The 15,409-nt window shown below is 38.3% G+C and overlaps 1 protein-coding gene across 2 annotated transcripts in view; it reads right to left on the bottom strand.

The window, feature by feature from the left end:
• Positions 1-15,409, bottom strand: part of ADAMTS9 (ADAM metallopeptidase with thrombospondin type 1 motif 9) — a 174,353-nt gene that overhangs the window by 50,849 nt on the left and 108,095 nt on the right. For both annotated transcript variants that reach the window (XM_081938876.1, XM_081938877.1), the window contains exon 28: positions 13,187-13,363. In XM_081938876.1, coding sequence (XP_081795002.1) covers positions 13,187-13,363 — 177 coding nt within the window. The remainder of the gene's footprint in view (positions 1-13,186; positions 13,364-15,409) is intronic.

The raw sequence follows: 15,409 nt of genomic DNA, 5'->3' as shown, positions 1-15,409 counted from the left end.
ATCAATTTTTTTAAAGAAGTGTTATCCTCTTCTTATTGCTGGAGTATAGGTGCCCTTAAAATAAAATAGATGCATTAAGATTTTCAGAGATTTAATATGTTTCTTGGATTTACAAAATAATGTACATAGAAAAATAGACAAAAAATAATGTCACAATTATTTCAGCAATAGAGGATCAGATGGCTCTAAGGACTGAAAAACAGGGCCTTGGCCACAATGTCTATGAGTTACTTCATATCTCTTTATAATGAATCTGTTATTCAGTTAATGCATATGGAATCAGTATTTAATGAATCCTTAAGCAGAAAAGCTACAATAAAGACATTAATCTTTATTAATAACCTATTCTGGCTTTATCTTTATAGGCCAATGTGATATGATTATCTAAATTTGCTGCAACTTTAAGTAGGACTTGCCATGACCTCACCTCTGCTATTTCTTCACTTTATCTCTACCAAGAGCTTTTAATCACTGGATCTTCACACAATAACTCCACACTTCTGGATATATAGGATAGACCTGTACAAATTAAATGACCCTGCAAACTTCACTAGTTCCTTGTTTTAAATTCAAAGGAAAGTGCTTGGTAAGTACTCCCACATCTTATGAACATTAAGGGATTTGTAATACCCTGGACCCCAAATCAAAAACCTGAAGGACCAAATTAAGAAACGAAATTATAGAGAAAATCTATCTACCAGCATGTAGTTCCTAACAATCAACTCTGACTTGATAAAGATAATCAATCGATTAATCAAATCCTATTTCCCTTGGTCAATTAAAAGAGTCAAATTCACAGGAATAGAATTCTAGATTCCATCGACTGCATGGAACCAATGGAATAATTTAGCAATTACCGTATTTTCAGAGTATAAAACACACTCCCCCCCTAAAAGAAGGTGAAAATTTGTGTGGGTCTTATACACCAAATGTAGTCCCGCCTATCTGTTGACCCCCACCTTTGGCCTCTGCCTCCCAGCAATTTGCCTCCTTGCAACAAGCATCAAACAGCCTGTTTCAGTTTTAGCTTCAGCACAGCTTGATTGTCGATTGGATCAACCTCCTGACCACCAGCTGTTTCAGGCTGCGGGGATGGCTATTGCCTATTGCCGCCTCTGCATGCCCTGGCCCCCACGCTCCCATTTTCCGCCCATTCTGATCCCCACCATCTGGAACGGGCGACTTCCCAGTGATCAGCTGTTTCAGGCTGCAGGGATTGCCATAGCCTATTGCCGCCTCCACATGCTCTGTTTTCAGCCTCCGCACGCCCCATTTTCGGCCTCTGCATGCCCCATTTCCGCCCATTCTGATCCCCACCACCTGGAACAGGCAGAAAATGGGGCATGCAGAGGCCGAAAATGGGGCGTGCGGAGGCTGAAAACAGAGCATGTGGAGGCGGCAATAGGCTATGCCAATCCCTGCAGCCTGAAACAGCTGATCATTGGGAAGCCGATTCAGCCGACAATCAGCTGCTTGTGCTAACCAGGCTGTGTTGAAATTGAAACTGAAACACGCTGTTTGCTGCAAGGTGGCAAATTGTTGGGAGGCAGAGGCAGATTTTTTTCTTCTTGTGCTCAGGTTAAACTGAAACTGGCTGCTTGTTGCAAGGAGGTAAATTGCTGGGAGGCAGAGGTAGATTTTTTTTCTTGTTTTCCTCCCCAAAAGTTAGGTGCATGTTATACTTCGGAGCGTCTTATACTTCGAAAAATACAGTATTCTGAGCAAGATTATAGAACTATATCAAATATTTGCCTTTATTCCTTAATTTCAGTAGAAATTTAAATAATGCACATGGGATTGCATACATTTCCCAATATATTTGAGGATTCAGGCCATATGGATAAATCAAAACACATCAAACACATTTGCATTTTGTGAATCAGCACTGAGGACTGAAGGTTTTTTTCCAACAGGCCTAAAAGACTTTTAAGAACATCTATCTTGCCAGAAAAAGGGATCAATTTCAAAAAGAGAAGGATATAGGTTTCAACTCAAACAAATTTTACCCTCTTGGCAATTACAGCTTCCTTACTTGAAGACCTGTTCCTAATGCATTTCACAGAGAGAGAGACAAACTGGATTATTATACAGCAAAATACTAGTAAAAATTATATTGCAGTCTTGGGAGTTCTTTGAATGTAGGAAAGAGAAAATTGCCTAGCTCCCATGAGCATTTGAGAGAATGAATTAAAAATAAAGAGAGAACAAAAGCAACCTGGTACAAAGTGGAGTCAAAACAGCCATACAAAGCTGTTACTTAGCAATGGAAAAATTAGCTAGATAGAAAAGGAAATGACGTACTAGTTGATAATGTTTGATTGCAATACTACTCCAGTTTTTTTTGCTAGACCTAACATCTAAATCAGGGGTGTCAAAAACAAGGCCCATGGGGCTGTCCTGGAAAATGTAAGGGGCCAGCCCACATCACTTCGGCCTGGTCTACCCAATGCGAAGAGGAAACTTCGGGTCAATATGGCTCCGGCCAGGTTTATCCAATGCGAAGAGGAAACATTGGGCCAGCGTGGCTTCGGCCCAGTCTACCCAGTGTGAAGTGGAAATATGCCAGCAGTTTGGGGAGTAGCGTCAAGCTGGCCATGCCCACCCAGTCAGCCACACTCAGGGAGTGGTGTCAAGCTGGCCATGCTCACCCAGTCCCCCCCCCTCCGAGGGCAACCATAGGCTTAATGCAACCGTCAATGAAATTGAGTTTGACACCCCTGATCTAAATGGTCTGTTCCAGGCTTGGAGAACCAGTGTTTGGTTTATGCCTGCTCCAACAACACTTTTACTAAATTCATCTCTCTAGATAAAAGATGATGGTGACAAATAATTCCATGCTAGGTTATCAAAGGACAACTGCTGTGGTCCAAGACGAGAATGGGAACATCATAGGAGGAGTGGGCAGCTTAGCCTTTCCTCTCTAAAAACACTTTTGTTTTGACAAATTGACACACATTCTGCAGTACGGAATTGCTGATCTCTTAAAAAACAAAAGCCTTTAGTAATGCCAGCCAGTCAAACTACTTGTGAACTAAACTATTGCTTAGCAAAAAGAAAAGACATGGTAGATGCATGCAATGTACTTACATACCATGGCATTTGACTCTCTAAAAGCCACACGACACACTGCTGCATTAATCCCTGATATTTCCTGTTAAAAACCTCAGGTGGTAAATGAAGTACACAATTGTTAGCATGTCACAGTGAGACTGTTAACATCACAAGAGTCTCATTTATTCAAAAGGTCTTTCTTCCTTTTTTGCCAGTTGCTCCAGCTAGATCCGATATTCCTTTAAGAGCCTAGTGTGCATGCATATGTGATGGCTCTAACAATTCACAACAGTATTAATTTTCAGTATTTTAGTAGGGCTGAAATGCTACTAAAGAGTTGAGCTGTCAGTTTTGTTTGGCAACACTACTTCCATATATATAGAAGGGATGGGTTAACAGAACAGACTCACTGCTTATACAAATGGGAGCACTGACATACTATAGGGACAGCAAGAGTTAGAGATAGATACACATGTATATGGCAAGATTACATGTACAAGAAAATGTACTGCTTCCTAATAACACGTACAAATTTACTCCAACCTTCCTTTGGCAAGTAGAATACAATTATCCTGGGGCAGTATATATAAATTTTGTAATATTGTCTAACTGTAGGCCTGTGGGAAAAAAAAAACTGGCGACGCAGTAAGGCTGAAGATGAGAGAGAGAGAAGGGACACAATGGGCAAACCTGCTGAACTGTAGTGTCATAAAGTGCCATAAACCTAAGACTTCCAGAAATGTTAACCACAAACAAATATTCTGAGTTATCGCAGGGGGGAAAAAAGAAATGAAAGGGCATTTTGATGTAGTGATTGAAGTGCTGATCTAGAAACCAGGACACACCTAGTCTCACTCAGGCACGAAAGTGCTAACTGGGTGGACTTTGGGTCAGTCACTCTCTCTCGGCCCAATTCTATTCACAGGATTGTTGTTGTGGGGAAAAGAGGAGGCGGTAGGTGTATTAGGCATGTTCATACCATCAGTATGGCATATAAATTAAAATAAATAAAATGTCTGCTGCCTTGTGTTGCATTTGAAAGATGTGGGATCAAAATCTTTTTTAAAAAAGAAAAAAAAAACATTCTATATTCAAGAACTACATGTTACAACCAAGCTCAGAGAACACCCTCATTTCGACCTACAAATATTCTCTTTTATCAGAATTCCATATGCTGTAGAAACAAACAAACAAACAAACAAACAGAAGTATACAAGCTACAGTATGCAGAAAAACAAACCTGTTTGGAACCTTGTGCTTATATAAAACAGATGCAACACTTTGCAGGAACAGCCACTGTATCTCGGGTACCCATGCAAACAATTAATTAAGTACATACTTTGCTGGCAAAAAGTCTCAGATTCAATCTCTAGTATTTCCTAGTAGGAGAATTATATATATAGGAACCTGCAATGCTGCTGCCAAGTCAATGAAGGCACTGCATTGTCATTAAAGGTAAAGGTTCCCTTCGCACATATGGGATAGCCATTCCCAACTCTAGGGGGCAGTGCTCATCTCACTTTCAAAGCCAAAGAGCCAGTGCTGTCCAAAGATGTCTCCGAGGTCATGTGGTTGACATGACTAAACGCAGAAGGCCAATGAAGCGCTGTTACCTTCCCACCAAAAGTGGTCCTTATTCTTCTACTTGCATTTTTTATGTGCTTTCAAACTGCTAGATTGGCAGAAGCTGGGACAAGTAATGGGAACTCCCTCTATTATGCAGCGCTAGGGAACTGCCGAACTGCCGACCTTTCTGATTGACAAGCTCAATGTCTTAGCCACTGAGCCACCATGTCCCTGTATTGGCATTACTGAGCTCCATAAACCATGTTCTGGCAAGGCATAAAATGACTATGTTCCTATAGTAAGTTAAAGCCAAATGTATTTTGGTTTTTAATACTGTCTGTCTGCTACGACAGTAACTGCAAGTCTGTTGGCTAAAAGGACTGATACACTGTATGAGGTAGGTTAAACTCATGGACGTAAATATGAAGCTCACAAGTCTTTGAAGAAGTTGCACACAATGAAACCAAGATAAAACCGAGGCATGCATAATTCCCCAAAGGTTTTAGTTACATTAAAATAAGATATTACATTTGCTTTGAGTTGATTACTGCTGATGTGGGATCAGATTTTTATAACAACCGGTTTATTACTTGAGCATGAGAATGATACAGAATTGAAGACTATCACAGTCACTTCTCATGTTACAGGTAGATTATTATTGTGTTCGATTTGCTTGTTCTATATATTTCTTCATTTACTGATGAATTTTACTGGACTTCAGTAAGGCAAGCCCACTGAGTATGCAGTAATTCCCCTAAGTCCCATCATTTAGTTGATTCTTGGGCAGAAAATATGCTTAGAACTGCAGCTTCAAAATCTGATCCTAATATACACTAGTAATAAGGAACACCTTATGTTTCACTCCAGGCAGCAAAATGAGAAGACACGGTCCTAGTAAATCCCTTTGGGTTGGAAATAATTTTTACTGCCTGATAAATGTCTTCCAAAGTAGCTGAATTTCATCTTTTTAAAGAGACTCAATATACCCATCAGCTTCAGCTAGTACCTCTTAGAGTTCTATGAATGATGTGCAATATATGCCTTTAGTTGCCATTTAGTTACAGCTTACCTCAAGACAACTTTCTGAAGTAGCATTCAGCTGAACAAATTGCCTATTAAATTAGTGATATATTATTCTATCACTAACCCTCAGATATGTCACAAAGATTAACAAGTTTTCCATAAACTTTCAACAAAGGTGTACTTCAGATACTTCAAATTATTTATACAGCAATCAATCTCGGTCTCTTTGCTCTGATATCATACAAGATATTACCAAATATCTACAATGATAGTCAGTACCCATGAACAAAGTTCAGATGTTTTGATTTAGCTTCGTGATCCACTTAAAGAGGCAGAGATCAGGAGGGAGCTTAGTGAGAAATTGCTTTTCCTTCACAATAACCTTGCCATTTAGAATGTAGGGGGAGGGGGGAAAGCACATAGACAATATCAAATAAAATGACCAGCAAATAAGGGAAAAAATGAAATAGATATCTTTGCAGCCCTCTAGCTCAACCTGATGTGCAACAGAGAAGTTGTAATGTATGGTACCAATTACAGAGATGGCCATCTAACCTCCAGTTAAATATTTCCAAAAGACAGCTCAACATGTCTTGACACTATATCACCATTAAACAATCTCATTTTAAAAGATTTGCATAGTGTTTCTTTTCCAAAATGTATATTTCTGAAATTTCTACTCATTGGATTCAGTTTTACTTATGTATTTATTAATTAAACGTATATGCTGCTCATCTCACTGACTGGGGGAAAATGTGTTCCAACAATGGAGTGACAAATCTCCAAACACTAATATACAGTTATTCTGTTTCCCAAAGAGTATAGTTCAGCTTAGTGCAACTCAGCTTATCACAACAAGCCTATCTTGTTACCTGTATCACAAAAACAGGTCAGGAAAATTTCATATGGGGATCAAAATGGATTCTGAAATTTAATAGCTTTCTATACCAAGTGTTGTTAACGTCTATATATTAGACAGGCAAACTGATCCTCTACAGATGTTTGGGACTCACAATGTCCATCAATCCCTCCCAGCATGGCAAATGAAAGAGACTGTGGAAATTGCAGTTTGAGTATCTAGAACAGTGATGGCAAACCTTTTTGGCAAGAAACCAGAAAGTATGTGCACATGTGTGTGCATGCATGCATGCGCCAGAGTGCTGGAAACCCTAAGATCAGCTGGCCGGTTCACATGTGCGCACTGGCCAGCTGGTCTTTGGGTACGCCAGAGTGCCAGAAAACTGAAGACCAGCTGGCCGACGTGCGCATGCTCACCAGCTGGCTGGCCTTCGGGTTTCTGGTGCTCTGGCACATGCAAAGATCAACCAGCATGCCTGAAACCAGATGAGCAGCTGGCGATGATGCCTGTGCCCACAGAGGGCTCTATGTACCACCTCTGGCACATGTGCCATAAGTTTGCCATCACGGATCTAGACTATTCCAGGTGGCCAACTGCTGATATACTGAAAATAGAAGTCAAACTGACAGATTTTGTAAAGCCATCTGGTTAGTTCATAGAAGAGAATTTATATGGCATGTGCAGACATGCGTGTGAATTGCAAAATGCCTTGCATATACTGTACATTTTTGTTTCTAAACATTTGTTCTTGGTTTCTATTGACATTTTGGTTTCTATTAACAAATTAGCTATTCAGTTGCAAGCGATCTGGATCAGAGCTAGAAAATCTTCTGTTCCAAAATCTGTCTCTTACAATGTGAGTATATTGTGAATGTATGATAGAAGAGCCAAGACAAAACAAAACACATTAACAATATATTTTAATCTTTTTGTCCTTAGATCAGAATTCAAACACTGTAAAGGAAATGCAATGTTTATATAAAATTAAATAGCAATAGTTGAAAAATAAATACATATCATTAACATAAATACATAAAGAAATCCATTCTACTGAAAAGCTTCAGCCAATAGTATACTCTTGGTTCAAAAATCTCCCCTAACAACAACAACAACAACAACAACAATAGTATCATAAGATCATCATCATAGGAAGCAACCCTCCATCTGTTACAGATGGAGAATAAAGATCTACAGCAAAAATGTATTAATAAATGTCAGAGCTAAAAGAAAGTGTAATTCAAAACTAAAATACTCCATTGCTATATTAGTACCGTAGGCTATCAAAACGAGGTAGACAAGCATATGAAACAACAAGCTTATTTTCTTGGAGAAAGTTTGTTTTGGTCAGCACCATTAGTGTTTTCATTCTGGAGAAATCTAACATGCTTAAACTTTTGTGGATTTTATATTTTTAAAACAGTGATACATTTGGGTTAGGATACAGAGATACGGCTCAGTTCTGCAGATATTTTCGGGGTGTGTGTGTGTGTGTGTGTGTGTGTGTACATATATGTGTGTGGAATATTCACATACGAGGATTGCTGCAATTTTAATGAAGGCCTTTCATAAGACTCTTCCCTGAAGAACCAAAAGCAGTTCATCTAACAGAAACGTGGAAAGATAAAATATCTTAGCTCAGGATTAATAATAATTGAAATATATGTGGAGCAGCAAGAACTGAACTAAAATAGTGTGATTTCAATTCTGCTTTCATTTGACTTTTTAGCATCAAACCTTAGATAGAGGCAAGTCGGAGAATGGAATTATGCAATTAATATACTTTCTTATCACCTTCTGTTTCAGAATCTGAATATTCTGAATATTTAAGTATGTTAGGCCCACTTCTTTAGTTTTCGGTTTTCTACCTGTTTTTTCAAATTGCATGTTTAATAAAATTACAGCAGGGCCTTTTATTTTTAAAGCTATAGAACAACACACAGAAAATCACCCAACTAAGTTATATTTTCTAGTTTTCACTCCTGCATTAAAAAATACACAGGTATCATAAAGCTTTGGTTTATTTCTGTTTTAATTAAAAAAAAAAAACAAGACATTGGGAACTACAGACACCTCGAAGTGTTACCTAATTAAGAAATGTCTGAATGACACCTCTGTTTAAATATTTAGAGGGAAAAAAAATCACATTTTTAGGAAGAGGAACTACATTTAATTCATCAAATAATTCTAGAGTAATTACAGGAGGGAAGCAGGGCTGCATTTCACTGAGTAGCTTTTTATTTCATGCCCTTTGGCGTTTGAAACTTTAGCTTGAAGTAAATGTAATTCACTATCAACAGCAGTTCTCAGTACACAGTTTGGAAATAAAGTTAACATGTAAATTTACCCCTTGGAATTCAGAAGGCTTCACTAGCATCTTGGAGGTAAAATATTTTAGAGCTCTGTCCCTTGCAATGATAAAGCACCACAAAAATATGATTTATGCATATGTATTTTGGCTGTTCAATGTTTCACCTTCAATTCCCAAAAACAATTGGTGAATGTAACACCTGTCTGCCACTTATTAAAGCTACTGTATCTTTCCCCAGGATTGTGCAACTGCCTTTTTGGTTCCTGGAAAATGATGTGGCTGCTTTAAAGACTTGCAGACAAGAGAAATATGTGTGTCCTTGCATACTCCAAATACCTTTTGGAATTGAATTCAAAGCATTGCACAACCCTATTCTGTATGGCTATTACACCATCCATTGAGGTATGCAGATTAAAACTATGACAAAACACTCCTCAGAAACATCAATGAATAAATGAACACATTACACTATTTTTGCAAATGAAATATGAAAGCCAGGCAAGGTTAGGAAGTTTATAAATGGATAGAAAAGGATTCTCTTCTCTATATAAAGTGCTTTAGAGACAAATTAGGCCAAATGCACCAAATAATTGCCTAAAATTTATTTTGAGTTTGCTTTGTATTCAATTTTGACAGGGGCATCATCGGTAATCTACTATTTGGTTAATGTCTCATGTCCTAAAGTAATTCAGCTGGGGTGAATATCTATTGATTTAAAAGGTCCAGAACTTCAGCAATGGTTTTGTGCCTCCTGCACTATCATCAGAAGGAAGGAAAAATGAGTTTATTAGATAAGCTCAGGGCGTCACTTCAAGTGAGAAATTTGCACAGGACATAAAATAAATGCGTATTTATTTATGGACCGGTGTTTATGCTATCCCACAAAGACTTATCTACCAGTAGAATTGCTGGCATCAGGGACTTGTGAACAACCGAAGGCTGCCTTGCCTCTTTGCCAGAACTTGTGACATAGATTGTATTGTGAAGATAGGTTGTATTGAGGTCAAGATCTTTGCCTGCCTATGCCTTAATGGACCCGGCAAGTCAAGAAAGACAGAGAGATAAAAAGTCTTTCCTTTCTGCCATTCTATGCATCTGTTTGGTGAAAAACTCAGCTGAGCTCATTTAAGGTTAATTTGTGGGAACTCAGGAACACTGAAGGAAGAGCAGTTCCTTTAGAAGACATGAATCTATTATTAGCATGGAATTAAATAAAGGTAAAAATGCAAATTGCATTGCAATAATCTAAGGGTTATTCCCAAAATACAAGCTGGTATAAACAAGCATGCCTTGCATTTTTCACTTGAAGAAAGTGATTGAGAGAAGCCTGCAGTAATCAACTAAATGTTCCAGGTAAGGGGAAAAAAACCCCTTCCCCTGAATACAGTATCCACAAATGAATGAGATCTTTTCAATTGCATTCACAAGGACATCTTCTAGAAATCCATCTGCACATACCTCTGAAGCACTTCACAGCATGTTACAAACAAAAGCCAACCCAGTCTCAAAACAATAATTAAAACCCGGTCAAAATCTCAGGGTTTTTTTTTTTTTAATGGAATGGGACAACTTGCCACAGCCAACTTGTCATGGCCAACTCATCACAGCCAACTTACTGTAGGACGACTTGCATTGGCCAACTTGCTGTTGGACAACTCGCTTGCAGAACAATTTTAACGATTCTATTTAATTATTTAAAATAAATTAAAAAATATATTTTAACTTTAGCCATTCACATTTCATTCTGTCCCACTTTGAATCCTCTCTTCCACGATTCTATTCCACTATTTCTTTGACACTAGCATAACTCTTGTCCTGCAGCGAGTTGTCCCTGTGGTAAATTGGCCGTGGTGAATTGTCATAGACCCGTTTTTAAATATGGCAAAAAAGATGTACCTGGAATTGTGTCGGTATAAGCGTCTGAGTTTGGGAATAATCAGTCAGATCCTGAATCATTATGAAGCTTGCTCACAATTAAGGCTGCATATATTATTTGATATTTGAATATGAACCTGGGACTCAGAGTGAATGGGTTTTTAAAATTTACTATGTGGCGTGCATGACTGTTGTCAAAAATTGGCATCATTGATTTCCGCCAAGGCCCAGATCCCAACAGGGGAGTTATTGCCCTAGGCCTGTTGCATCTTCTAATGCTCTTCCTTACACTTGCTAATTTCTAAACAAGTTGAATTTAACATTAAGTACTGTTTCTCTTCTATACAGCAGTGGTCTCCAAGCTTTCCAGCTTGGCCCCTCAGCAGGAGGGGGGAAAGGTTCTGAATGAGTGGTAGGCATGTGTATGAGTGCACACAACTCCATTTGTGCAAGCAGGCGCACATGCCCACCACTTGTGTAAGTGGAATTGTATGTGTGCTTACCAGCCGCTTGCACAGTCCAGTTCTGAATGGACTGTGGACCACTAGTGGGCCGCAGCCTGTGGGTTGGGAGACCTCTGCTTTATGTTGGCTCAGAGACATAAGATAACAGAAACTTTTTTGAGGAAGGACTTATGAAGGGATGCTCCTAAACCTAACTCTTTGGGCTGATAGATAGTGAGTTTTGCGAGTTAAGACATGCAAAATACTTGTAGACATGCCTAAATTTCTATACTACATTTCTATCAATTGAGTTTATTCATCATCACATGCCATTATAGTACCACTGACTTGTGGGGAAAAATATATTGCCAGCTTCTCCATTAATTATCAAGGTCTTGATGAGTTGAGAACTATCTATAGTATTTGGAACATTAACAATAAGGGCTTGGAACAATTAAAATCAATCAAGAAGTCCACTGATAAAATGAGGTTAAAAGGAAGTTACTTCAATCTCTACATTTAGAGTCAGACAAAGAATTATACGATATGCTCTTAACTATATTTCAAAAAGTCATGATTTTTCCCTCATGTAATCTCACCATTTGTGTACTATTCTTTCTATGGATGTGGAGGGAAGACTACACAGATCAGACAGTGGTGCTTTCTCCTAGTAGCTCCACAACATTAAGGATCTTCTAGGAAGGGTGAGAGATCGAACCAATTCGAGAGAAATAGCATTTTGCAATTTCTTTTGGAATTATAAAGAGCACTTTCCTGTTGGTGGGATCTCTCACCCGATTCCATCCACTGAGATTCTCCTTGTCCTGCCAGAGAGCAAGGTGACATCTTGCCTTGCTGTGCTTTACTTTATTCTCCAAAGCTGCACGAAAGGAATCTTTATTTGACCCCTCACTAAGCAGTGGGTTAAGTTTTTAATTATTTTCCTCCTTTTGAGAACAAAAAGAAAGTGCACCAAGGAAAGGAGGAAGTGGGGTGAGCTGACAGCTGGATATATTTTGTGCACTCTTCCACTGGCCAACTGGAAGGGAGCACTGTCTGGCAAAATGGGGTTAGGGCTCAGTTGTGGGGAACCTTTCCCAATGCTGTGAAGTTGCTGCAGAGTATATGCGAGACGAGGGTAGTGGCTGCATGAAAAAGCCCTTATTTCTATTCCTTCTTTTTTTAAAAAAAATAATTCCCAGACAGTTACGTTTGCATACACCTAGAAGTAAGTATGTATATATACACACACATATATATTTATACATATATATTTATACATATACATATACATATATATATATATTGTGTCACAACCTCTGGTATGCCCAAATATGGGAGGGAACACAGGCAGAAAACCATATTTTTAATGTTGCCTTTGTTATATTTGTGCTGTATTTGTGCTGATAAATGAATAAAGGGAGACTAGTATAGATCTATTTCAAGCTATTTAGCTCTCGCCAGCTAGGGTTTACTGGGTTCAAATCCCAGTAAGGGTATGGCTAGCTGATGAGAGCTAAATAGCTTGAAATAGATCTATACTAGTCTCCCTTTATTTATTTATCAGCACAAATACAACACACACACACACACACATATATGGCAGCACTGTAAGATGAGTATTCCAAGGCACTTTTGCAGAGGGTTCAGACTGTTGCTAAAGAGCTTAATCAGACCGATGAAGACAAAAATGAAAAAGGTTGTGTAATGGAATTTGCTTACAAAATATTCTTCACGAGAAGACGCAAGGGGTACAGAACTCGAAACGGGCTAATAAGGTGTACAAACTTCACTATCAAGCAGAAAGTGCTTTAAAAAAAAAGGAACAGATTTGGGAGTTGAAGCTTTCCCCACATGTCTATACTACATGGAACTCATCATTTCTTTCTTTTTTTTCCTTTTTTCTTTTTTAAAAAAAGAATTTTAAGTGAAGATTCGTTTTAAAAAAAGACAAGAAAACAACCATACACCACCAAATATCAGGACCGTGACTTTTAAGGACTTGGTTCCATTCCTAAGAATAATGTGTAACATAATAAAATAATTATGTTATGGTCGTACCGAGCTCCAAGGACCAGCATTCCAGGCAGCTTCTCGGGGACAGTCCTGCATATTGCACTGCTCACGGTCTGGTGGCTTGTCAAGGATTTCACAGCTGAGATCAGTAAATCTCTCTCCATTGGAATGCTGGCATACAACTAGCCTCGTTCTAGTTCCTCCACCACATGACTTTGTACACTGGAAAGAAAATACATTACAATGATGGATAGCACCAGTATTATTACTGCTTTATGCTTCCTTGGTCTGACTCAAAGCCAGTTTGGACATTAATTTTTCTGCCGTTCAACAGGCATAGGATTCCAGGGGGGAAGGAAGGAAAACACAAAAACAGAGTGAGTTAGCAGCAGTGATGGAATGTGGGAGATATGAGATTATTGATGCTCCGCACACTAAGGATTTCTTTTCCCCTGGATCTTTCCAAACTTATGAATTGATATACAGAGGTAGTTGTTAGGGATGTAACCCTAGGTTTGGCTTGACAATGTATATAAGCTATGATTGTAACAAATGTATCTGTTACTTTAAATGTTTAAGAGATGTAATTGGTTTGTTACCTCAAGCAGCCATAAGAGGGAGCCAGAATGGCTGTTAGCTCTCTTTTTTGTTAGACGCTGATCGGTGTATTGTGAGGTATTGTGGTTTGCAACTGTTAGCTATATTTTGTGTGTTAGACTGACTATTTTGATAACTGAATTACTTAACCGTGTATGACTTGGACTGTTAACCGGACTCTGAATACCTCTATATTTCTACATAGTAAACTACTATATTTTTATACTATTCAGTGTCCCTGTATGCTGGTTTGTGCGTGTTCTTCCATATCACTCTCATTAAGCTTGTCTGCATACTCACTCTCCTAACGGGGAGCTTAATTACTTAACAGTAGTCCTTGATTTATGTGCATTCATTTAATGACAGTTCAAAGTTATGACGGCACTGAAAAAAATGATTTATGACTGGCCCTTATACTTAAAAGCATTGCAGTGTCCCCGTGATTACTTTAAAAAAATTGGATCCTTGGCAACTGGCACATATTTATTATAGTTGTAGCATCCTAGTATCACATGAGTAGGTGACTTCCCAGGGGTTTTTGACAATCAAAGTCAACAACCACATGATTTGCATAACAACTGTAGCACAAAAGATTGTAAAATTGGGTGTGATTTGCTGGTTGACTGCAGTAATGGAAGTTCCAAACTCAGTTGTGGCCTTAAGTTGAGGACCATCTGTACACTGAAAATAGTACTGATTGTGCCAAAACAATATGGAGAGGGAAGGGAAAGAGAGAATAAGATTAACTTGTTAGATATGCTATTAGTTTTCCAAGCTTCTATTTTCCTGTGGAAAATAGAAAGAAGGCTGTGAAAATCTGATTATTTATTCAGATCTGAATGGGACACTCCTGTTTGTGATGTTTTGTATTCACTTCATTGTTTGGATTGCCATCTTGGAATTATTTTGTGGTTATGTTTGTACTTGGTCTGGTTAATTTGTTGTATTTTGTCATTTTTATATTACTCTATTCTTGTGAGCTGCACAGTTAGATGGAGTCGGCTGGCATCCAAACTGAATGAATGAATTGATGGATTGTTGAATGAATGAATGAATGAATGAATGAATGAATGAATGAATGAATGAAGCATTCAAAATTTGTTTCCTTCTATCTTTTAAGATTAGTTCTGATCTTGGCCTCACAAACACGGTTGACAGAGTGGGAAGGAGGAAATCCTGCATGCTCTAAATAACTCCCTTAAAGATACCCCGGATTCAGCAACTACTACAGTGGTCTGTTAAAATAGCATCCTGTCATATCCAGCTTTATAAACAGAACAATTATAATACACAATGAAGGAGAGAATAAAAACATCTATTCCAGAATCAACTTTCACTAGTTAATATCATGTTTAATTGTATGTGCTTCACTTGCTTTTATAGGCTTTTGTTGATATACTGTTTGCAATGTCTTGATTTTTTTTAAAAAAAAAATCACCTCAGCAGACTTTAGTGGTCAGTGACACACTGAGGTAAATAAATGCATGCATTCACATACCTTTCCTCCACTCTAACAATCATGATCTTTCAGATCAAGATCATTATCCCTGGACCAAGCCTTAACACTTTTGGAGAAACCCTTTTGAAACAGTGAATGAAGTTCACTTTCAAATGCAATCTAACAGCCTGTGTAATTACAGTAGTCTATTACTAATATATTATAGTAATAGC

Source organism: Natrix helvetica, assembly GCF_964273705.1.
Source record: "Natrix helvetica genome assembly, chromosome: 1".
In the NCBI taxonomy this organism is placed as follows: domain Eukaryota; kingdom Metazoa; phylum Chordata; class Lepidosauria; order Squamata; family Natricidae; genus Natrix; species Natrix helvetica.
This window is presented reverse-complemented; position numbering and strand designations above follow the sequence as displayed.